Here is a 24,986-nt window from a genome sequence, read left to right on the forward strand (position 1 = left end):
AGACAATCTAGTTTTAAGGTTTGTATGTCCAAGTTTCACCCAGTGAGCACATTAAATAATTACCATCTCTGGAAACCCGGGTTTTGTTCAAACCAATTTCTCTGTAGTTCTTCAGCTATGGAAAAGAATCCACAGAGCTACTTCTTACCCAGCAGCTGGTATGCAAGTGCCAGAAGTTTAACTGTACCAGGGAGTAACAGTCTGCAAGCCAAGAGATTATCATCTGTTCCAGCCTGTTTTCTACAAGGCTGCTGTTAACGACGATTTGTCCTACATTTGTGTCTGGGTTAACACTGCATTTGAACAGAATCCTGAGCATGCACAGATGTAGGAATTGGCGTCCTTCATTTTCAGGTAAGGTGGGTGTGTCTGCCTGTGCACCACCCCCGCCCCCCCCGAATGATGCATTTTCTGGATGTCAGAGAACAGTGTGAAACATGGTCCAGCTTTCAACCTGATAGTGTGACAGGTGAGACCTTTTGGCAGGGTCAGCACCTGTCTCGCAGTGTAGGTAACCTTCATGAGCCCTGCATGTACAGCTGACCTTTCTGTATTTCGTTCCACCAGGAGCACAGAGTGCTCTCCGTTGGCCAGGCAGGACCACACCACGTGTGCAGCACAACGTGAAGCCGATGAAATGACTAACAAGTGGAAAGCTTGCATGCATACCAGCTACAGAGTGGTGCAGGTGCTTGGCAAGATCAAGACTTTGATCCTGTTCACACCAGCATGCGTAAATTCTCACATCCAGTGCTTTCCATGGGAACACTCATACATCTTTTACCTAAATGAAGGGCACTGCACCATCTGATCCAGTCTTTTGTAATACAGCAGCCCCGGTGTTTTGTAAGAACTGGGGTAGAGACTGCGAGTTGACTTTAACTGTGGTGGAAAGTGGACTCTGCTAGCTCCAGAAGCTTCCTAATGCCTCATTCCTACCAAACAAATTTACCCGCTTCCCTGTTGCTGGAACCGTGAGCTTCAATCCCATGTTTCTAGCCCCCTTCCTTGCCTGCCTAGAGCAGAACACTGAACTGGTTACTTAATAGTACTGCTAACCTCAAAGTAACCACCACCAGGAAAGGGCAAGATCCAAGCATACACTTAACTCTATCTAGAAACTGTAGGAAGGCTACAGGGAAAAACCTCCTTTATTTCAACATTTTTATGAAATATAGTAATTTTTCTACATGAACAAACATTTAGTTTTGCTGGCAGAAGCATCTAAAAGTTCACAAAACAACTCCAAACACAGATTTAAAGTGAAGCATCTAAACTTTTAATCTTCATATCTTCGTTAAGTGGACTTCATCTTTCCTTGGTTTCCTTGAAAGAGGTTACTGGCTCGGGGCAGTGTTTTCTCCAGAAGCAAAACATCTCTCAATGGTTGCACTACAGGTAGCTTTCATCCTTTACTGCCTGAAGTCCAGTTTCAAGTTTAGAATTAGAGATACGTTCTGCATGGCTTGCAGAATGGTACTTTTTTCATCTTATTTCTCCAGGGGTGCGTAATTCAAAAGCTTCTCAATCAGATCCACGTGGGCTAGGAGCATTCTGCGGCAGCAGTATCTCTTCAAACCAAGGGCATCCAGGGCATCTCTATCAATGAACAGGAACAACAATAAAAAAAAAATAATGGATGAAGTGAGTCAGAACCACTTGTAAGTGTTCCTAAGCAACATACTGATGACTTTGAGCTTAGTCATAGAGGAAAACTTGTTTGCAGTTCAAACTAAGAAATAGAAATTTAGCACGTGCTGTTAAGGTTCTTTTCCATTTAATGCTGTTGACAGGGTGCTTGCCTGTTCTCTGGCCTGCAAGAGCACACAATCTTCTGTTGAAGATAGCATCTAGCTGACCCAGCTACCAAACTTTCAGAGGTAAGTCTGAAGAACTCCCTTAGGAGCAGAACTGTAACAGATGTAACTCTTACGAATTTCCTATTCTGAACTACCCCACTCGCGAGGGCGTATTTGGTCACGAGACAGCAAGGTTAAGTGAGATGCAAGTATTTTGGTTTTGGAAATAAAATTTTCGTCTTCACAGCTGGAAGGAGGCTTGAAATACGGTACATTTCTAACCTCAATTATTTAGTTACAGTAACTCAGTCTTCCTTTTATAAACACCAGTCTGTGGAAAAGAGAGGAGCTGATCTGTTTAAAAATCTGATCAAGCAGAAGTGTGAATGTGGTAACAGGAACACAGTTCTGAAACACGGGAAGTCTTTCCCACTCCTCTTAAAATCCTTGACAGTCCATAATTAAGCTCCTCCTAGTTGTATGGTAGAAGGTAGCACGAAAGCACCAGACAGTCTCCTGACACAGGAATAAGGAATAGGCTCTCTGAGCATTGTTATCCATGCTACTGTTAGCATCTCTAAGCACCGTTATAACACAATGTTTCTGTAAACTGAGGATGATATTTTCCTACTTCACAAGATAAATTTGTGATCTAAGCCACCTTAAAAGGGTGAGATATATAGAAACTAAAATGACTCACAATGCAAACTACCCCACATATGGATGGGATGCTAATCCCGAGGAAGGCTAAAATCCTTTCCAGTTCCCCTATCAGAAGGCATTCAGTTATACAACCTGTTCCCCACAAATATACAAATAAGGATGTGCAGACTGCTCAACAAGAAATTTGTGTTTTATAGTCTTTCCACTTAATTCCTTCTGAGTGACTGCTCGAGATTCTTATGGCTGGGTAGAGAATGTGTGAGTCATCTGAGCCTAAACCACTGCACATGTCTTCTATGGCTATCGCTATCAGACCTCTTAAGGATAGGTGACACTATCCAAGCTCTTTAGCACCAACCTATTAACCATAAAGCCAGTCTGCTACTCCTTCGGAATTTGACATTCATGAAATAGGACTGATCTCAGGTCTTTAGATCTATATGATGCAGTGCAACAACCCAGCATTTGCTTAAAACAAATGTAGTGTCCTGAAACCTGTAATTCTCCTGTAAAAAGAAGCTGATTGATAGATAGATACTCTTCTAAGTACAAATGACTGAAAGGAAGCCTCTGCATAAGCTGGACCATGGTAAAAGGTTGTTTGGCTTCAAGCAGTACAGTCTAACTGCATGGAGTCAAACTCCAGCAGCTTCTCTGATGACGTCAATTAGTCCTTGTACCTATCAACAGTTCTTCAAGGGCTTAAATAGCAGGGCTATTCATTTTAGGACTAGCACTTGCAAAAGTTATTTAGGAGAAGTATATGAACAGTGTATTTTTTTAAAAAGAATGTTTATAAATAATATCACATGATATCTAAACTTTCCAAAACACTTGAGAACAAAAGCATATCATGTCTGTTGATATCTAAGTTTTTAGAGCTATCTGGAAAGTTCTGAACGTTCAAATGCAGTTACCAGACATGCAAAATACTAACATTAATCACAACTTTAGTAGTCATACTATATATTTCAGCTAAAACAACTTCAGTTGCATTTCCCTTTTCCTCTAGCTTCCAAGAGCTTGTGGAAAAAGAGCAATCTTAAGGGACAAACAGAAAGGTGTGGGTCTTTTTTAACCACAAATTGTTTAGACAAGTTTATTTCTTCCATTTTGTCCATCTGTTTCTTAAGCCACCATTAACGGTGATTCTGACGCTGCACTGTAAGATTTTAACTGTTTGATATCTGTAAACTCTGCTTCTGATGTTACGATACCACAACTGCATTAGTTTGAACAGGCATCCCAGAATCACACCAGTGTCCACAGCAATTGTTTTCAAGTGAGCATTTATCAATAACAACGTACATACAAAAGCAGAGGACTAATGAAGACAGGAAAAAATGTTAAAATGTAATACTTGGAAAGTAAGTCAGAAGTGCTACCAGAATAGCTCTGCTAAATTCCAGTATTAGTGAGAAGTGATTAGCAACCCATACTATTTTAATGCTTTTAACTCTATAAATGAAATAAAAAAAGATGTTTTTTGTAGGAACTTTCCAAATACCTTTAGTTTAACATCTGCAATATTTCAGTCTCTTTATGGCTAATGAGTAATGCCACGATCCTCACTTGTGTATCTTATGCACTGTGCAATCGCATCTAAAATCTGAGTCAAAGAACATGCAGAAATATTACCCACCCTTCTGTATATTCTGCTTGCAGAAGGCCGAGATAGGCTTCCCACTTGTTTCCAACTATTTTGCCGCAGGTGAAGCATCTGACTGGGATGATCATTTTTGCACTGTGGCTGTAACATTAAAAAATACAGTATCAGACCTCCGCAAAGTGACGGAATACTATATTCAAACCCCAGAAAAGAAATTCGGAACTTGTACAAGTCTCGAGCGGCAGCTCAACAGGCTACGTGACAGTAAGCGAGAGAAGAGGCCGCGTCACAGAGGTAACGGCTTAAGGCCGTGCTTCACCGCCTAGCCGCCAGGCCCGCACCGCCTCCCGCGCCGGGCGGTTCCGAACAGGGCGCTGGGCAGCGCCGCTCCGCCGGGCGCTGGAGGCCCAGCCCCGGGAGCGGGTTACCCCTGCCCCACGGGCCGGCACAAACAGGCCTAGAGGCGGCTGCAGGGCCAGGGGAGCCCGGGGCCGAGGTCTCGCTCGTCGGGCCAGGCCTCCCCGGAGAAGACCGGTCCCGGTTCGCCCGCGAACCCCAGCCTGAGGCGGGGAGGAAGCCCCCGGCCCCTTCAGGCGACTCCTACCGCAACGGCTCCTCCGCGCTCCCCGAACGGCTGCCAGGGCGCTACCAGTGCGGCGAGGCGGGGGAAAGCGCGCCGACGCCGGGCGGGCCGACGTCGGCGGGCGGGCGGGAGGCGGCCCAGCTCACCCCCGTTTCTGCGCAGGGCGGCGAGATGGTAGCGGCCGGGGGTACGGCGTCCCGGGCGGCTCAAGGGAGTGCGCGCGCGGGGCGGGCTTGCCTTCGCGTTTCGCGTGCGGCGCGCTGAGTGGCAGCTGGGGCGCCGGGAGCGCGGAGCGGCGGAGCGGCGGCACCGGCGGTGCGAGCCACCGAGCGAGCGCGGCGCCGGCGCCCGCCCCCGCCCCTCCTCCTCCTCCTCCTCCTCCTCCTCCCCAGGCGGGTGGGCACTTGTTGCATTGCGAGAGGGCTTTTGCAGCGACGAGACTTCTCATCCCATCCCGGCTGAGGTACCGGAGCCGTCCGGGGCGGGAAGCGCAACTGGTGGCTGTAGCCCGGCACCCGCCAGCCCCTGTCCGGCGGGAGGGGGGCGGTGGGCGGGAGGGGGACTCCGGCGGACGGGGCTGTGGGACCGCGGAGTCGGGGTACCCCGCGGCAGCCCGCCGGTCCTCTCCCTCACGGGCAGGGGCGCCGGTGCCCGCGGTAGCTGCGCGGCCGGAGCGCCCGTCCCCGCAGCGGGTAGAGCCCCCTCCCCGGCGCGGCTGAGGAGCGGCCGGCCGGGGGAGGCCGTCAGGGGCTCCCGGGGGCGGCGGTTGGGACCCCCCCGACTGTCGCTGGCGGCGCCGCACGTCGCCGTGTCGCGCCTCTGGAAAGGCGGCGGCGCCGCGGCCCCCTTCTGGGGCCGTTTCTCCGGGTTTTTTTCCGCCCGCCCTCGGGCGGGAGCGGCTGCCGCCGGGGCCGATCGCACGCCCCGAGGGGTGACCGTTTATTCCTCCCCGGTGCCCTGCCCGGCCCACACAGCGTTTACTTCTGCGAAGGCAAACTCGCCCTGGAGTCCCGGCCGAGCTGTGGGCGCGACGGCGGCCGCCGGTTTGCCGAGAGTTTGTAAAGTCCGGGGTCAGGTTGGACTCGCCGCCGTCCCGTTTAACTTTTCAAGTCGCTCCGTCCCGCCGTGCGCCGCGAACGTAGACGCGAAGCGGTTCGGCGGGGGTGCGCGCTGCCCCCGGGGCACTGCCCGAGACCCGGCCTGGCGGGACGAGCGGCGTTTCCCCGGTTTGCGAGGGACGGGGGAAGCTCCCCTCTCTCGGGGGCGATGGCCGGTTGCGGGCGAAGCGACCGATTTTGTTGGGTGCCCCAAGCCGGGAGGGTTTGGTAGCAGAGGATAACGCGTCTCGAAATTGTTTAGTTGTGTTCCATTAATCCAAGGATTGGGGAAGCATTAGGCACGGGCTGTGTGTGCGCTTAGCAAAGGGAAGCATGCTGTGATGGCTACAAACTTAAGGGACAGACGCTGCTGTTCTGGAGACTCTGGGATGAAGCGTTAGTCTGAACACTGTCAGTTCTTATTGTTCTCTTGTTACAGCGTTAGCGTTATGCTGCTTGTCCTTGGGCAGAGCAGAAATTCTCCAAAAGTATTTTATTTTCCTGCTAAAGTATCTGTGAGTTGATACAGTGCACGGCGCAGAGCCATTACTGTCAGGCATATAAATAATTGTGTCTTAATGCACAGCTTATGTTAATACGTCTTTCGTGACTATTTTTTGAACGACTGGATTATTGACCCTCTGCACAGAAATGCCAGACCTAACTTGAACCGTAAAAGAGCAAATAGTTTTGTTTTAACAAGTAAGGGTTTGAGGTTGTTTGAAAGCATTTTTACAATTCTGACTGCTAGTGAAAAGACAGTAATTTTTGCAGTCCCAGGAACAATTATACGCAGTTGTGAACGGAGCGAATTGACTTGGCATGGAGGGTAGATGAACCTCCTGCGATCTCTAGATTATTATTGTTATTGTAGGCTAGCAGGAGCCAAACTGTGTCTTTTCTTTTTCTCCTTTGAAAAATTTTTTTTTTTTTGAGGGGTTGAGAATTTGGAGATAGTGCTTTGATGCATTTTCAGCACCAGGGCTCCAAAGTAATTTTCTTACTGAACTGTGCAGTGAAAGGCAGTTGTGTTTGGAGATGGAAATTTGCAATTGGGAATGAGAAAGAGGGGCTGTCACAGGGGCTTCATGGCAGAGCCACATCATCATTAGACGTAGGTTAGCATCTTATAGCTGCCTTGTAGAAATGTGCTTGCTTATTTCTTAAAAACAAAACTGAATTTTAACTTTCAGACCTAGTTCTCGTATCTTACTTTTCTTTGGAAAAAGATGCTAAGCAAAATTTACTCAGCTTGTTCTCACAGTGTCACTTTAACTTTGTTATGTCTTTTCTAGATAACCTGCTTTGGCTGGGTGATCGCTTGGTTCACTAACAGGTCTTTTATGGTTGTAGCTTCTTTGATCCTAGAAAATGTAAGAATTTTTACGATCTATGATCTGGAGAGACTGCTACATACTGAGAACATTCTCTGCTCAAATTCACGTATCCTCTGCTTAATCTGACCATTTGCCAAACCGCAGAAGTCTGTTTAAAAGAGCTGGGGGGGGGATGTACGCAGATGTGACTGTTAGAGTCAGTGTTTTATGGGTTTTACGTTTAATCAGCTCATGCTGATTCGGGTGACTGCGGAGTGAGCCATTTGTGGCATGCCACCTTTCAACTCCTCTTTTTCAGGTGAGCTGGGTACTACTGACACTCAGCTGTTGCAGTTTAGTATTTAGTCCAATTTGGTCTCTTCAACCAGCCTTCTGAAGATGGATGAGGACTGGAAGAATAGGTCTCTTTAAGCATCCTTTGAAGAAGAATTGCAAGAGATGGAGTCCTATCTCCTAGAACTAATTCTAGAACTGCATGGGTCTTTCTCGTATTAAGTTCTCATCCCATTTCTGGTCTCTTGCCACCTTCAACAAGCAGCAGTCCACAGACTGCTGATTCTTAGGGCCTTCAGACAGCCTGGTGGCCAGGAAACCCATTGGAGCAGTCCTCAGCATTGAGCAGAAGAGAATTCCCTAGAACTAGTCGAGTTGAAGTAAGTTTGAGAACTCCGGACTGCTTTTCTGGTGTGCTTCTGGAGCAGCTTCTGTCATGTGATGCTTTTGTTGTGGGGTATTGCAGATAACATACCTCACTTTTTGGTTAATGCACTACAGGACTTCTTCCTGTGATCTGAACAACTTTTGAAAGTGTTCCGTCCCACGATCACTATTGGGTTGAGTCTCGTTCTTGGCATTTTTTTGTGGATTTAGACCTACAAAATACAGCTAGGCATGACCGCTCCATGGCATTGTTAGTGATGAGTACTGAAATCCTGGACTGGTGACTCAGGCGTAGAACCTGCTTCCTATTCTCCCACCCAGAAAATGTAGGGAAAATATTGCTGCTTGTTTAAAAAACAACCCCCAAAAAAGTCAGTTAAGTGACCTGACTGACTGAACTACTCCTAAAATACTTTTATAGCTTGAGTGGCTGTATGACCTCCTGCAGCTTATGTTGGCAGATTGTGTCTTTTGTGACCTTGTCTCAGTAAGCAGGGCTGTAGGAAGGAGTCATGGGATCTCTGCACTCATACTGGTAGCGTGAGAAACCAGTGGCTGAGAATTTTTTTTTTTTTTTTTTTTAACTTTGTGGGTTGCAGTTGGTCAAGTTTAGGTGTGCACCCTCACGAGTCTGGAGACTTTTCACCTTTCACTGCTTTTCACTTTCTGTGGTTGTTCCCCTTCTGACTTTGCTTGTTTCTGCATACAGAATCACCAGGACTGAAGACTTGGGTCTTCGAAGATCTGATTTGCCAGTTAGGTAGCAGTGGTGTTCAAGGGTAGTGAATTGTTATTTAAATTCAGGACTTTTTAGAACAACTTTCAGTGAAGGATTGTTTTGGTACTATTGATCCTGACTTGCAACCTTCTGTAGACCTGTGGATAGCCCTGTTGGCTCTGGAGTTAAAAGCTGTTTCCTGTTGCTTCCTGTGGTCATTTAGAGAAAGAATGTTACCAGTTTTCACTCCATCTCTGACTAATTTCAGAATAGTGTACAAAATCATGTGCAAAAAACTTGTGGTACCATATTCAGTGTTGTACTCCTCAGATCTCAACAAAGCCAGAGAGAGAAGAACCCTAAGAGAAAAAGACTTGCATGAGTCTTGAAATGAGTGATTAAATTGCACATTAGTCAGGAACTGAAAAGTTGACATGGAAAACTTAACGAATAAATATGTAGCCGTAGAGAGCCAGAGCAAGAGGGGAAGATTAAAAAACAAAGGTAAGATGAAAAGACAAAAGCTCCGCTGCTGTTTTCTCAGGCACATTCTTCACTCCAAGTGTATTAAATCCTGCAGATTTACTGTTGGGCTTTCTCTAGTCCTGGTTAACTACTGAGAAGTGTGTCATTCATCCCGTTCCACAAAAGGGAAAGAAAAGTGGCTCCCTCTGGAGCCAGCTAGTGTGACTTTTGAAGGACTTCCCTCCTTTCCCTGTAAAGCTTGCAGGCTCAAGGAGCAAAGACTAAGCTGGAATCTTGATTTGTTTTCCCCTTGATTTTTTTGAGTGGGTGGCTTTCTGCCCCATTATGTGCCTGTCCCCCGCCCCCAGTTGCATATAGTTTTATGTGTGATGGTAGAGAGGTGGGAAAGCCAAGAAGGAGAGGCAGGGATGATGGAAGGAGGAAAGACTTGTCTACTGTGTAGAGCTTTGCATTGTTTAGTTGCCCTGCATGCTGTTTAATAGCTGCTCACGTCCCTGGATTTAGTGAAACAAATACAGAAGCTGCTAAGCAAGTAGAAATGAAGAGAAACCTCTCTAAGCTGGGGATGTGACTGCAGCTTCACTGTAATACCAGACAAGCCTGATGCTGCTGATTTCATTAAAAGCAACATTCAGGGCCTCAAAGCAGGGTTTAATACTTGCTATATATTTTTTTAAAATATGCTGACCTTATCTGGTAAGCCTGTAATATTTGTTGCAATGAAGACCAGCTGCTGCATAAATACATATATAATATCAGTTGCCAATTCAGAAAGCTGTGCTGAGACTGACTTGTTTGAAGTGGGGTTGCTATTAAAAGGCAGGTGGCAGGATGTTTATTTTACACCTTGTTAATTGCTTGTTTTTCCTGCTGTAATTGGCTTCCTAATGGGGGCAGAATGCACTTGGTTTTGCACACAAAGCTTCATTAGTGACAACCGATGGAAAGGATTCAGAGGGTGGGATTTATATGAAATACATATAGAGAGAGTAACAGATGTCTCTGCTAAATAGAGTGTATGAGGAAGTCCCATAGATGCATCCAAAAATGCAAATGTTTTTCCATAAAACGATTTAAGGTGTTTTTGTGTTAGATGTAAAGATCACTGCCTATTACTTGAGAAGGGGGCAGAGACTTTATTTTGCTATTTTTGTGGGGCAGAGACTTTGTTCTGCTTCACTGGACAGGAGTTAGGATGCTGGAGTGGGGCTCTGTACTTGGGACTCTGACAGCGTACATGTGTTATTCATAAAGATATCTTTAATGATCTCTGTGGCATATCTAGTGATTGCTTCTGCTATCAAACTGGGAGGAGATGGTGAGCAGTGGTGGTGTTTCGTAGCTTTCTAAGATTTATGGAGCCTTCCCTGCTGCTTGTGTATGTTAATGCTGTTTCAGGTGTCCTCCCATTCACACTGGGCCCTTGGAGGCAGGACATTGCTATGGAGAAGCATAGCTGGACCATCTGTATTTTTCAGGGTGATCCCAGTTGTGCTTAGAACTGAGAGCTGAGGTGCTCTTCTAGCTACGGATGGGTGCTCCACAAAGGCAGTTCTTGTTTTAAGAACTACTTTTTTTTAATGTGGTGTAAGGTTCCTTAGTGTAAGACGCTGGTCTAAGAATTGTCTGTTGATGGTCATCATGATGATCATCAGAGACCATTGTGTCTGATGCCATGAACAGAATTTTGCACTGTTTGGTTTAATATGCTATTGTACCTGTAGAGGTTGCTGTACGTGGCAGGTGGGTGTAGTTTCCTGTGTGTATGTGTACATTTATATGAAATTAATAATGAAAAGGCAAGATAGCCCTTCATGGAAATGGCTTATCATCCTTAACTCCCCCTACCCCCCCCCCTTTTTTTTTTTTTTAAAGCACTGAGATGGGATTGGAAAAAACACCTGTCTACTCCCTCACTTCTCTGCTTCCTCAAATGTCAGTATTTAACTAGTTTAGGACTGGTTTTATCTGTCATGTTTGTTCTCAGTAAGGTCACTTCAAGGCAAAAGTATAATGTTTGCCAGTCTTGGATTGACATCTTTTATAAGAAAAAGCCTTTATTACATGAATATATCACAGCCTAATTGACTGTTTCATGTTGGGGGGGGGGAGGGAGGGAGGGAGAGTCATATCCTGAGGCAGCATTTTAATCAGAAAGATCACAGGAGCTGCCCATCAGTTCTGCTTTTCCATGCAAGTGTCCTCAGATGACAAAATAATTCCCTTTCTTGGGATAATGCCTTTCATTTCTGTAGAATCTTTCCTTCCAGAGTAAAGGACAGACTGTGCAGTTGAGGTGAGGCCAGGACTTGTCAATTATTAATGCTTCAAGGGAGGAGCCCCAAGACGATGATATTCCATGGTGAGAGCAGTATATGCATTCCCATTGAGCTCATGGATGTGCTTTTGTCTCTGATGTACTTCTTGTCTTTGGCTGGGAACTCTTTTCTCTGGGTGTATAAAGAGGTCCTCTCCCATCAAGATTTATCTCTATTTAAAGAGACTGCAGCGAGCCACTCCTCTTGTGGTAGTTTGCCCTGGCATCTATGAGTCTCTGAACTCCAATGAAAAGGAATGGGGGGATTTTCTAACTTATTTTTGAAGTCTTATCTCTGAGGCTCTCATAAGTGATGATGGATGTACATGGAACAAAGAATTAAAGAGCAGGCTCTGCTGAAGGCTATCTTTGGGCCTTTTGGGGATGCTTATGTCTGTATTTAAACCTGATGCTTGGGCTTTTCCTTCCATCTGTCTTCTGGCGGGTCTTGCATCTTGCAAGCCTTCATGGGAGTGGGAATAAAAGATGGTTGTTGTAAGTAGGAGCAAAGATCCATCTTGCTCAGTACCTTGTCTCAGAGAGTGGTCAGTAGTGGCTACTTAAGAAAGCAGGTAAGCTTAAAGCAAGCATGCAGTAGTAATAGTGGGATGCTTTCATTTTACGTTTCTTGAAAGTCTGTAACTGTAGTCTTGTTCTAGAACTGATCAGGTAGGGAAGAAAATGCAGTTTTTTTCTTATTAAAACCACTTGCTCAGCTTGGACGTGTCAGCCTGTTGTGTCCAGATTAAGTGCTGTATGGAAGCTGGATGCCCTAAACCAGCTCCAAAGCTGCTCCTGCTATGTACTGAATCCTTGTGAAAGATAGCTATTTCTGGAAAAGACCCTGTTGGTGTGCAGAGCCTGAGACCTCCCAGTGTATGGGGCTTCCAGGGTGGATGTGGGGAGGAGGACAGAGTCAACGCATAGGATATCATGTTGCCGCTCGGGTGACTGGGCTGCTGTGCACCTATCATTGTGCCATATACAGGGAAAGTTCCATTGCTTTGTTTATTGAGCTGCTGTTTTTAAAATTAAAACCAGCCAAATGTTTCATAAAATATTAAGAGGCACTGCTTTAGCATCTCTCATCAGATTAAATATGTCACTTTGTGTGCCCTTAGGGTGATGAAGCCAATCGGCTTGGTCGTTCTCTCACCTTAAGGATGCATTAAGGTGACATGCTTCATCTCACAAGGGATGCTGAAGCTATCACACTGCAGAACTGGTAACTGTAGGGGTCCTGTGCTTTAACTGTGGATTCTCAAATGAAATTTTGCGGAAGCAATACAGTTTGCTTTGTACAAGTGAATTCCTTTTTGTTAGAGAAGCTCTTCTTAAAAAAAAATATTAAGGTAATACAGTGGTAGACACATGCACAGTGACTGCTCTGCAGGAAAGAAAGAAATTACAGCATGTTTTGTATGAAACACCAAGAACTGTTATATTTCAGTGGGTGAAGGGGGAGAAGCCTCTACAATCTTCAAACATTGAATATGGATTTTGAAGCTGTTTTGCTTGCAGGTGAGTTTCTTTTTTGTTCAAGAGCCAGTTCCAGCATTTTAATCACAGCACAATGGCACTGGAGTAGCAAAGGGTTGGGAAACTGTGGGGTGTAGTAGTGCCAGGACTGGAAAGCTGAGCAAGGGTCTCCAGCTTGCTGCAGAGAAGCCCTGAGGCCTGCACGCTGGTGAAACACAGTATGTTGGAGCTGGGACTTAGCTGTAGAGTGCTAGCTTTCACTGAGTTTTCCATCATCTCTTGCCTCTACCCAGCAGTTCTAGCACTCTTCAGCATGTGTAGAGTACTTGGGAATGCTGGAGCATACTGGGTTAAATAGTCAGGAAGCTTTAATAAACTCGAGATACAAGACCAACTTGATTTCTGAATGTTCTGGTTGTTTTCGGTTGTGTTGCCTCTTTAAACTGAGTAAGTAATGGCACATGTGGCATGTTACTCTTGCATTCCCACTGCGCACAGCTAAATCACACACACGTGCACATCAGGGAGCAGTTATTCAGGAGTCTGTTCTGAAGGGCAGCAGTTCCTTTGTCTGATCTGATACGCTGCTGCTGCTTTGCTTGGTGGTGGTGTCAGGGAATAATAAAATAAAGCCTTCAATCATATGACCTGATCAGAGAGGGTTGTCTGTAGTGATTGATAAGTCCTCTTGGTACAATAGGCTGCTTGAGCTGTGCCCAGGGACTGATGGGTTTGGTTGGGGTTTTGCATTCGTTTTTGGCCTAAGTAAAAAGAACAGTGAGATCAAGGTTGCAGTTTTGTTTGCAGCTTGCCTTCAAATCCCTGCCTGATCTCAAATGGTACTTAACTGTATCTACCTCTGCCCTCCCCAAAGCTATTTGGAGAGCACTTTTCCCATCTCCTTTAGGATATGCTGAGTATTTTGAAGACCCCCAAATTATTTTGATTCCTTATATTGGGTCTCTCCCACATAGGCATAGAACAAAGACATCTTTCCAATTTTTACCCTTGCACCCCACTGGCCTGATGAGCAGCATGCTGAGTGAATGGACATGGGCTCTCTTCCCTGGGTCATCCCCCCAGCCAGGGCTCTTTTCTGCAGGCCTCTTCTATGACCTTGTCAAGATACTTCTTTTCTTGATTTATGACATTTGCCATTCTTAGTAGAGAAGCTAAAAAGCTTAATATTAAAGAAAGTGCTTATATTCTGTGAAAGATAGCTTTTTCTGTTTGTATTGAGAAACCTCTGAAGATGGGTATGTGTGTGTGGATTCTGTTTAGCTCTAATAACTGAATTGTGTGGTGGTTTATCTGTAACGTGGGTGATTGTTAGCTGTGCTCAGTGTTACACAAAGGATGGCACCTGTCTGCATCTGGGCCAGGGGTATATTTGGATGTATTTGCATTTCTGCAAAGGAGATGTATTTTTCTGCTTCTCTGTTGAACTACAGCTCCAGTGTGTGGGGTCAGTTTAAAGCAGAGATGCTCTATCTTCTTAAAATGCATGCTGAACAAATACACTTTCCCTACTGTCCTGCAGAACAAAATGGCATGTGGGTGAGAGAATGGCTTTCTCCCCAGTACATGTGCAGCCACTTTATGGGTTGAGGAAGGGTTTGTGGAGCACAGAAGAGCTATTGCTGCTGTAGAGAAGTGCCAGTTCGATGCCCTCTTTCAAGCATTCCTAGCTTTAGCCACAGTGGTAGTGGGCTAGGGCTGTGCTGCAGTGGCTCTGCCTGTACTGCTGCTGCTGCTTAGGCATTCTGCCTTTGTGAGAGTGAATCAGGACATCTGGAGGAAAGGGACTGTGGGATGACTAGGACTTTTCTGTCACACACACAAGAAAATTTCTTACTTGGAGAATGGATAATAGAATGCCTTTATACCAGAGAGCAAGAACTGCCCAGAAGATCCTGCTCCCCTGCTAGAGGTGAGGACATGGAAAGCTACACTCAGAAGTAGGAGAGGAGATTTCTTCATCTAGATGCAGTGGTAGGCTTGAGAAGCATTTGTTTTCTGAAAGCTGTCTGTGATCTCTTACTGTTCTATTGGGGTTTTATGTTTCTTTGCTCTCTCTGTCAGTAAATGACCATTTCATTTTGGCAGTGCCCTACTGTTTTAATTATGGTTAGGGCCAGTTTATTGTGGACCTGTTTATCATCAGTTTTATTGCTTGCCTGCATTCCTGCTCTGCTGCAGGATTGTCATTGCAGTGCCTTTTGGGTATCCTCTTTGCTGTCAACTGGCCCGACTCTTAGGGCTTGAAAAGCTGTTTGGGGATTCCTCTGGGAGCCTAAGGGAGTTATTGGAAAGAAGTCAAATTCTCCTAAGTTCCCAAGCAAGCTGTTATAAGCCTTGTGGCTGCTGGGTTATTGCCAAGTCCTTTATTCATGGGACCCATGATGAGCCATTGCTAGACATTAATGGTTTCATGTTCCTTTGTATTATATTATGAAAGGAAGACCAGTTTTGGGCCATTGTTTTGGCCAATGTAAGAACACACAAGATTCTCTGTATCAAAGTATTTACAGTTTAATTCTGGCTTGCTTTTTTTTTATTTCCCCACTCGGGTTCTTTCTCCATGCACCCAGTTTACCTGTTGCAGGTTCAGTCCTAGCAATTATTCATCCAAAGTCAGACTGCTTTTGCACCCTCTGGCATTTGGCAACTGGAAGCCCCATTTACTGTGCGCAGTACTCATTCTGATGGCAAGTGCTGCTGTGGACGAGCCAACTGTCCTTTACTGCTGCCCGAGTTGTTACAGTGAGGAAAATGGTTCTGATGACCCCTCCTCATGGTATTTCATTAGTGTACATATAACTATATACGCACATACACACACACACAGAATGTATTAACCCTGCCTTTGCCTGTTGATGAATAGTTCTGTTAGGCAGGCTTTTGTATAAGTTGCAGAGTTGGTCTGACCCTGAATATTTGCCCCATGTCCTCAAGGCATTTGACAGTTTGTTGTCCCCTTATCTGCCTCTGCAGTGAAAGGGGTGAAAGTCAGAACTAGCTTATTTGTCTCATGGACTTTCCTTTTTCTGCTGCTGGCTCATGTCTTTGTCCTGCTTCATGGTGGACAGTGTTCGGTACAACTGAATTTCGAATAGCTAGTGATGAAGTTTTTAATTCCCATGGGAAGGTTGTACTCCACCCAAACAGCTTTTGTTCTGTGGATGTGTGTCTCGGTGCAATCTTCTGTTTTAGTTTAGTCCAGTTGCCCTACACTCTAACTACTTAGTAAAAATTGGGTGTATTAAAAAGTTATCCAGAATAGTACTGAAATGTCAAGAATGTGCATTCAAAGTCATTTCAAATACTTAAACTTAAAATGAAATGTGGTGCACTGAAATTGTTTGATACATCTCTCTGTTCAGGACTGAGCTGGGATGGAATCCAAACCAAACCATGCAAGATCCCTGGAGGAAAAAGTGCAATGCAAATTGGAGGTAGAGAAGTCAGTCTGAGCTTTGGTTTGGCTTTGTCTTTGCAGTCTCTGAATGTGTGCCAGCTATGGATGAACAGCAGTAGGACAAATATTTAGGTGCTGCTGTACAGCCTATGGAAGCTTTTATTCAGTGGCACGCATTGCATATTTCATACCAGATCTGAAAAATTGTGTTTCCATCAGAACCCACACCACTTAATTTCAGCACAATGTTCTGCCAGCCCTGAAACGTGTCTGCATTTTCTCGCAGAGAGCTTGCTCGGATGCAGGGCTTGGTTCTGTCCATTTCTCTCTTTTCTTGGCTTGCCTTCTGCAGATATAGTAATAGTAATAATAAAAAGCCCCAGAAGAATCCTCTCCAAAATGTTGCTATTGCAGCTGATATATTGATGATTTTAGCAGTTAAGTTGTTTGTGTTTGGTAGGTTTTTTAAATTTTTTTTTTTTTTTTTTAATTTGGAACTTCTCATTTTGATTTGAAGTATTTGAAGTTTACATATGATAGCACTACAGTAGAGCTGAATATTTGGTTAGCTGCATGGATATGGGCAAACAAGTCAGGGGATGTGTTTCTGAGCCACAGTTTGGAAGAGCTGGGGTGTAAGGGACTGACTGAAAGCTGGAAGTATTGGGGAAAAAGAAGCTTTTCTGAAATCTGATATGCCAGGCTGCCTTAGTGCTTATTAGGTGTGAAGGGTCAGAGTGGACACAACGAACTTGAGGGACTGGGGAGGGAAAAAGTCACAGAGGATGCAAAAAGCCAGGCTGGTGTTTAGCACCTGTGAGGAGTAAGTTGCATGTGTGTGTGCAGATGATGAGAGCAGAGCGTGACTGTTAGTAGTTTTTAGAGTTACTGTGGAACAGTTTGCCTCACTACAGATGCACAGAAAGTTGCTGCTCACTAGTCTGTCCTTGACTTGTAATAGCTGCCTATGAGCCTTAATGTCAGCGAGGATCACTGGAGTGCTATGGATCTGGTACTTCTTACGCAGCGCACAGCCTGCAGCTTGTGCTGAGTGGCATGGACTGGTCTCAGTGTAACAAGGAGGACATGATGTCAACAGGGTGGGAAAATCCTCTTGTGACTTTATATGGCAGACTGCTGTGGAAATAGGAGGGAATGGGGAGCTGATAGTCATGAAGGAAGTCAAAACAGGATTTTATTTTGATGTAGCAGCACATGGATGGTGGGGGTTGAAGATTCTGACTGTAGATGCTTCAGTTTATCTTCAGAAGTCAAAGGTTTCTCTTGAAAGGTTTCCTTCTAAGACAGGGTGTGCGTAATGTGCATACTGTGTTATGACTGTATGATGTACACATGTAAAATTGCCTTTCACAGTGTACTGCTGCTGCAGAGCAGATCAGACTGGCTCTCCTTCTCTGTTTATGCCAATGATAATAACATGCCCCGTCCTAACTTGTGAGGAAATCAGTGTTCTGTAATCCTGTGTATAAGGCAACTGGCCAACAGTGTCAAAAACAAAGCCAGCCCTTCCTGTGGTGTTGGATGCTGCTTCTAGGCAGGTCGGAGAGCCAGCTGGGCAGGGACGCAGTGAAGCTGTCACTTCTGCAACTTTCTTGCTCATGGCTGCTGAAAGGGGCTCTTCTCTGAACTGTGGACAGTATCTGTTTTTTCTTGCCCCTTTCCTCTCTCCCCATCCCCCAATTACTTAAGACAGCCCTGTTGCTTCTGTCAGGGAAGGTGCTGTTTTCTTTTGCAGCTCAAAGAACAGAAGAGGCATTGCACATGGTATTTTGTTCCAGACTGTCTTTACACCCCTCCGATTTAATTTCAGATCTGTTTTCTCTTTTTAAAAGCTTCGCAGAGCAAAGGATGAGGTGCTAATGATACAGGAGGGAGGGAGAAGGAACCTTCCCTCTTAATTTTTTTGCTGCTTATTTGTGTCACTGACAACATAGAACATGGTGTGAGTGTCAGTGTCTCTGTACGCACAGTGGTGTGAAGCAAGTGCCTCGAATTTGAGTCCTATGGGGGATAGCTGAAAGAGGATTGCATGGGCAGGCCTGAAGGAGAGAGGCAAATACTGGAAGCTGGAGCTCTGAGCAGCTGAGAGAAGGGGACTGCAGCTGACCTAGCTCTGTCCCCTATCTGTCTCTTCTTTTTTTTTTTTTTTTTTTTTTTTTTCCCCTCCCAATTCTGATAGTAGAGCATGAGAGCAGATACAGTGTGATTTAAGGGGCCTAGCAGGATCCTGAACGCTGCCCTCTGCTTGCAAGAAGACCTCAAGCCTTCCAGGCTTGTTTGTGCTGTTTCATTTCACGCTAGTCATGCTGTTCTCGGTGATCAGCCTTGCCTGCTCTCTGTTTTCTCAGGTTTATACAGCTGCTCTGTCTGAGTTTTCCTGCAATACTTGGGATGTTTCCCTCACTTCCTCTCTGCATTCAATATGTGTATTAGGGTCAGGGGTGTTGGAACATGAAATCTCCTCATACTGTTTTCTTTGTCATCAATATGCCATGATCAGCTTGTATTCTGAGAGCACCTACTGGTTATCAGTAATGTTCACCTGTAGGACAAACCTCTGCTAAAAGAGGGCTTATTTTATGGGATGTGAGAAGGGAGGCAGAAAGTGAGGTGCCCAGCAAGTCAGTGAAAGGAGCTATTGCTTGAGTCCAGGTTGTGCTGCCCTGTTGCATCCACTTCGCTAGCTTGTGTCCTGTTTGATGCCTTTGTTTCCCCTGAGCATCTGAGTTGATACTTGGTTGAACACAAGTGAGTCACCATAGTGTTTCTGGGTTACTGGTGCTGCTGCACTTCTGAGCTTTCTGACTGGGAATGAAACTATTCTTAAGTCTCTTATGGTAGAATGATCACAGAAAGGTCACCCATTCATGCACTTGACCCATTACTTTTCCCTGATGTTTGTCCCTTGATAGAATATAGTTGCTATTTCCAAAAAGCGTTTTTTCCTTAGAAAAATGACAGTTTAATCCTAGAAGAGAGAGAGTTGTCTTTGCTGGAACTTGGCCAAAGGTTGCATTTGTCTTTGTGCATGTGGTATGGGTTGTAAACAAAGTTTGCCCTGCTGTTTTCCAGAAGGAGCCACAAAGAAGGTTAAGATACACATTTCTGTGTGTCTCTGGAGATTACTGTGCTTTCACCATTTACTTTCATCTGAATTGAGCATTGCTACTCAAATTTAACAATAGTGCAGGCCAAGTAAGTGAGCATAATATTAATCCTGTTTAGTTGGCCCTGTGTAATCCAGCTGTTCCTAATACACTTTGGCTTGGATTCATGCCACTTAATTGATGGGTCTAAGACAAGAAGTGGAGAGATGCTTATGTCTAGATGATGACTTCCATCTTAGTGGGAAGAGGTGTCCGTCTCTCTCCATTGACCTTAGAGGAAGCTGACTATGATCATCTGCCTAACTTGGGTATTTTGTGAGTGCCTAAAACTGGGTCGTATGGAGTCAAGCCTAGCGTTGGAGAGCCCATGCAATGCATGGGTGACCCACTGTGCATGCCACCTTTTGCAGCTTTGCTGCTACTTGTGTTCGAGGAAACTCTGCTTTATACTTTTGTAGAGCTGCTAAAAGCTTGGTTCAAGTTGGATCTATTTTCCTTCTCTCTTTTTCTAGTATGGAGTCTGGTCCTATGCTGCTAGTAATGTGAAGGGTGATGCCTTAGTTTTGTTTTGCACATGTATCTTGACTAGTTGTTGTGGGTCATTAAATCTCCTTTGAGCCAGGAAGTGTAGCTGCTGCTGGTAGCAGGTCAACAAGGAGCATTTAGGTGCCATTTGACCTTCAGTGTGGCATAGCACTTGCCGCTATCTCAGACTGAAGGTAATGGTTACCCAAACTCAGCCAGAGACCTCAATTAAGGCAAAGCCTTGCCTGCAGAGACTCCCTCAGGAATGGCAGAGCACAGAAGGGCCAGAGGATGTCAGTAACATCTACAAACTCAAGATAAAGCTCGATATGAAACCTTACAGATTCTTCCTTTCTCTGAACCTTCTTGGCATTTATCACTCATTCAGAATCAGGTTGGTCTCCTAGACCTCCCTATCCATTCCCACCCCCAGTCTGAGAGCTGGAGGTAAGCAGAGAAGCAATCTGAGATTGTACTAAATATACGAACTGGTGGGACTTAGGTTCTCCCTAACCTTTCCATTAATTATACGTGCTTGTGATGTACGATTCAACCACTGGGTGTCTCTGGGCTATGCAGAGCTCCAGGCAGCATCTAGTCTCTAGGAAGATGGCTCTCTGGTTATGCTTGTTTTAGGTCGAAGCTTGTGGCTGCAGTTTTGTTCTGGTTTTGAAGGGCATTGTGTTCTCTTCTAGGTTGGCCACTCACAATGTGGCTTTCCCACTCATGAAAATGGAGTGGGGTGGCACTGTCTGGTAACGCAGCGCTGGTGGGTTGCAAGTAGTGTCTGTCTTGTCCTGTTCAAAGGGCAGTGATTTTCCCCAGCCTGATTTTACTGCTGTTTCTGAACACGTTACCTCTCTTATTGCACTGAGCTGTGCAGAAGGTCTAAGGGAGGAGAATGTTAGCACAGCAGCTTTGCTACCTTGCCCTAACTGATTGGCTTTTTGCTTATCCCTTAGCTGTGGCAAGCTTACTCTTGCATGTACACTCAAGTAGATAATTAATCTGTCTCTCAACAGGGCTCTGCTAGCCACGGTATTTTCCTCAATTCCATGGAAAGAGTTACTTTTTCATTATGATGCTGGAAGGGTAAAAGGCAACCTATTCTCTGCTTTAAAAATGCCGTGATAGAAGGTAAAACTTTCATTAAACATGCCTGGCTGAATGTATACACTTAAGCATCTGAACTGTGGCTAATATCTTTTGAAAGAGAAGGAAAGAACACAGCTGTAATAGCCAGCATTTTGTGTTTGGATGGTTCATCAGTAGTACAGAAAAATAATTAATTCCTTCATAGATTTAGGCCAGAAAAAACCAAAATATGAATGTCTGTTGCTGTAGGGTAGTTCTCCCATTCTTTCCATGTTACAACTGTTCAGGAGTGTTGACATCTCAGTGGTTCAGAGGTGATAGTATCCATGTTGCAGCTTTCTTTGCTGTTGTTAAATTACCTGGCAGAAGATTTGCAGTGTAATAGCCGGTGAAACAGCTGACTTGTACCAGGAGCTCTTTCCTGCTGACTTGGTTTTGAATGGGTACCTGGTTATGCTGAATGGTGCTTTGTCATTAAATTGGTAAACTTGCCAGCAGCCTGACACATTGTTTGGTCCCATCGGTTCCTTGTGTGCTATTTGTCACAGACTTCAGCGCACCTTTATGGTGCATAAATGATGACATAGGATTTTGCCAGACTCAGGCTGGGATTTGAGCCTATCTGAGGTGGTATTGATAAGTTTTGGGGGTGGTCAGGATATTACTCACTCAGTGCTTTGCTGAGGGATGTCTGGTGGAACAAGCCCTGGACCTGGGATTAACTGATTTTGTAGATTTCTGGCAGTGATTGTAGTAAGATGAGTGAAGGTGGGTATGTCGTATTCAAGACTGAATAATAGCAGTATTTTTTTTTTTTGTCTGAATTGGTTTGGTGGCAGCACTCAGCTACTGCAGTGGATAGAAAAAAAACCACACTGCCAATCAGCTGCTGGGTAATAACTTGTTATACTGTGCAGAGCAGCACGCTTTAACAATTGTATGGGAGCTGAAAGTTGTCTCACTCTACAGACGTAAAATAATTCTGGTCAGCTGCTTGGTGGCTTGTGTACAGGGCTTAGGCTTGCAGCAACATAAACTGGAGCTCTGTTCATAAATTAAGTACTTAGCTGTGATGTGGGGACAAGTGTCGTGTTTATAGCTGCCCCTGCCAAAGATTCATTACAAACTCAGTTACAAGTTGATATGTAGAGACTGCCATAGTGTTTGGCTTGGATAAATACCCCAGTTCTGGATCTGTGGGAGGGGTGGTTCTGTGGTTGCCCAGACCATTTGGATGTAGGATAGAAGTTCACAGTCAGTGGCAGAAGACTGGGAGCTGGGAATCATGACAGTGCTGTCATTTCCATACTGTAAAGTTAGAAGAGGATGTCTGACCAAATTGGATGGGGCACCCAGGACTTTTGGAACAGTTAGGGTTGAAAACCATGAATCTGGCAATTGTATTGCAGTTTCAAAAAGATGTTTTCAAATCTGCCCCTTGTCTTGGAAACTTTCAACACATATTAGTGCCTGCATGCGGTTGAGTGTTACAAGACCTGATGCTGGTATCTGTTTATTCCTCCTCCATTTTCAGTCTATACAAGTTATTTCACTTCCATGGAGGCAGAAGCTTATGTTTTACCGACACCAACCCATGTGGCTGTCTGCAGCTGTAATTGGGAAAGGAAGAGTTATGCTGCTGGATTTTCTTGTCACCACTGCATCTCAAGTAAAGGACTGATTTGGCTGTTGGAAGGTGCAATATAAATTTTTTGTTTAGGTAGTTGAAGATATCACATCATGACAAAGAATGTTTATCACAACAACAAAACATTCCTTGTTTCAACTGCCAAACCCATGGTAACAGAATAGGAGCTGAGCTAAACAGGTCCGCATGGATGTAATGTGGATAAATAGCCACTGCTGAGGGGGTGAAAGAAAGGGGAACTGGGAAGGAATTTTCAAGGTACAGAAAATAAAGATCCTGTATCATTTATTCTCCGGTAATCTGGGTCCCTATTCAGCAAAGCACTGACAAATCCCTATTCAACTAAGTATTCAGAGGTGCATTTCCAAAGGGTTTCAAGTCTATGAAGGCACAGAGAGCAGCACTTCAAAGGGCTTTCAAAAATCTATGTGTTATAGGTGCCCTGTACCTACAGAGTCTGTGAAGAATTTCCTCTTAGGTCCTTGCTAGTCTCTTTCCTTAAACACCTTGGCTCTGAGATGTGTCTTGCATCGGTCTGGCTTAGCTAAGGCAGAGCAGCACATGTCAAAGTATTTCCCTGAACAGAGGCCTTTATGATATAAGAGATCAAAAAAAGAATGATGGGAAATGGTGACCAGAACAGGGTTGTTAGGAGGCCCAAATGACGGTGTAAGTACACAGATAAATAAGGATGCCCGCTGTGTCAGCAGCCCAAGCCCGTTGCTGTCTGGTAGCAAGATTGCCCATGTGTTCAGCAGCTCAGGAGTTTGCACTGGGCTGGTGGAGGCAGACCCGTGAGGCCGCTTTACTTTGCGCAGACGTTCTGCGTGAAATACACTGCAGAGATTTGAAGGTGTTACAGTGATTAACTAAATGGGAACTTGGATGACAAAATGATCCTGTTATGCTGCTTAGGCTTGGCAGAAGGAGAGGTGTCGGGGTGCTGCTGCAGTGTGTTTCAGAGCTGTGGGAGTTTGTGACGGAGCGGAGCAGGTGTGAACGCTTCAGATCATGACTAAGTGATGTCTTGGCTGATGAAGAATGCTGTTTTATTCCCTTCCCTTCAATGTTTTCTTCCAAATCTAATTTGCCTCAATTATGTATTTTTCTGTCTTATTTACGGTTACTGATGGCTTGCAGTTTTGTGTCAGCCTGTTCCTGTTGCAGACATGAAGAGGAGGGAATTAGTCTTTGCTCTGCTGGTTATTGGAGACCCTGTAGCATTAATCACTGCACAAGGAAGGAATGCTCCTGTCCTCAGGATCATGTCCTCTGACTGGAGGAAGATGGGCAGGGAGTGTCTCTAGCATACTTGGAGCTGGGAATGGAGCCTGGGTCTCCTGAGCACCTAGTCCAGCCTCCCAGCTACTGATGCATACACAGGCTTGTGTCATGCTCTTTGCTGGTGTGCTGATTTTTGATCTTTGGTATGTTATATATTTTAGCTGCTGCTGTCTGGAAACAGCTGTTCTCTTGTGGCTATTCAGCTGGAGAATTTTTGAACATGAGTGTGCAAATAGATGGAATGAAAGTAAGACCCCAGGTTCCCATCAGAAGCTGGGATTCTCTTCCTGATGCTTGTGGATGCCTGTGGATTGACATGAAGTCTGGAGGAGGAAAGTTTACAAATGTCTTGCTTAAGTTTCCAAAATTGCTCCAGGCTGCGGATTTGACTGTTTTTAAAAAATGTATTTCAGTATTGAAATCTCATACAAAGGGGCCATTAATGCAGCTGACATCTATTTTCCTTATGCCATTTAATAGTTAGGGAAAACCAGAAAAGAGTAGGGTGAGGAAGACCTCGTAAAGGATTTTTCTTGCCTTTTTGGCTTACAGCCACTTCTTTTGAAAAGTACCAACAACTCATTTCTTAATCTATGTAGGTTTACGGACCACTTCTCAAGGCATTTGAAACAGCTAGCCCAAGTCATTAAGAATATCCTTCATTATACTTAGAATTGGGATTTCCCACTGCCTCTCAAAGGTACGTGTGTATCCATAGAGAGGAGATAAGCTTTACTTCTGGATAAACAGAACTATACTGATTAGATGAAGCTTTTCTGTCATTCTTATTTTCCTCATCTAAAAATACATACATAAAACCAACCGCTTGCTTTTCTGAGTGTATTGCATTTGTGTGGCAATGTTTTGGTAGCGGGGGGGCTACAGGAGTGGCTTCTGTGAGAAGCTGCTGGAAGCTTCCTCTATGTCCGACAGAGCCAATGCCAGCCAGATCCAAGTCAGGCCTGCTGCTGGTTAAGGCCAAGCCCATCAGCGATGGTGGTAGTGCCTGTGGGAGAACGTATTTTAGAAGGGGGGAAAAGAACTGCACAACGGCAGCCAGAGTAGAAATGAGTGAGAACATGTAAGAGAAACAACCCTGCAGACCACCAGGTCAGTGAAGGAGGAGGGGGAGGAGGTGCT

General features: G+C 45.0%; 2 protein-coding genes across 7 annotated transcripts in view; one reads left to right on the forward strand and one right to left on the reverse strand.

Moving 5' to 3' along the window:
• Positions 1-1,133: 1,133 nt before the first annotated feature.
• POLR2L (RNA polymerase II, I and III subunit L) lies at positions 1,134-4,826 on the reverse strand. Of its 2 annotated transcripts, none has more exons than XM_069803569.1 (3): positions 4,676-4,826; positions 4,105-4,212; positions 1,134-1,599 (listed from the first exon to the last, which is right to left on the reverse strand). In XM_069803569.1, exons 2-3 carry the CDS (start codon positions 4,197-4,199, stop codon positions 1,491-1,493), a joined length of 204 nt encoding a protein of 67 aa, XP_069659670.1. In that variant the 5' UTR covers positions 4,200-4,212; positions 4,676-4,826; the 3' UTR covers positions 1,134-1,490. The 2 variants fall into 2 exon arrangements, with proteins under 2 accessions (XP_069659670.1, XP_069659671.1); XM_069803570.1 differs by having other exon boundaries at positions 4,105-4,206; positions 4,626-4,776.
• Positions 4,827-4,900: 74 nt separating this feature from the next.
• Positions 4,901-24,986, forward strand: part of TSPAN4 (tetraspanin 4) — a 488,885-nt gene continuing 468,799 nt past the window's right edge. For 2 of the 5 annotated variants that reach the window (XM_069803562.1, XM_069803561.1), the window contains exon 1: positions 4,956-5,117. The gene's annotated coding sequence lies outside the window, so the exon portion shown is untranslated. Of the gene's footprint in view, positions 5,118-24,986 lie in introns of all 5 variants that reach the window. The other 3 variants (XM_069803550.1, XM_069803565.1, XM_069803556.1) reach the window with 2 other exon arrangements.

The sequence above is a fragment of the Haliaeetus albicilla genome, chromosome 16 (genome assembly GCF_947461875.1).
Source record: "Haliaeetus albicilla chromosome 16, bHalAlb1.1, whole genome shotgun sequence".
NCBI classification, from domain to species: Eukaryota; Metazoa; Chordata; class Aves; order Accipitriformes; family Accipitridae; genus Haliaeetus; species Haliaeetus albicilla.

Bases quoted from the DNA above. Each gene is read 5' to 3' on its own strand.
- POLR2L (XM_069803569.1), bottom strand. From the start codon at position 4,199: ATGATCATCCCAGTCAGATGCTTCACCTGCGGCAAAATAGTTGGAAAC. The intron at 1,600-4,104 runs GTGGGTAATATT...GTTCATTGATAG, and splicing joins CAAGCAGAATATACAGAAGG to AGATGCCCTGGATGCCCTTG.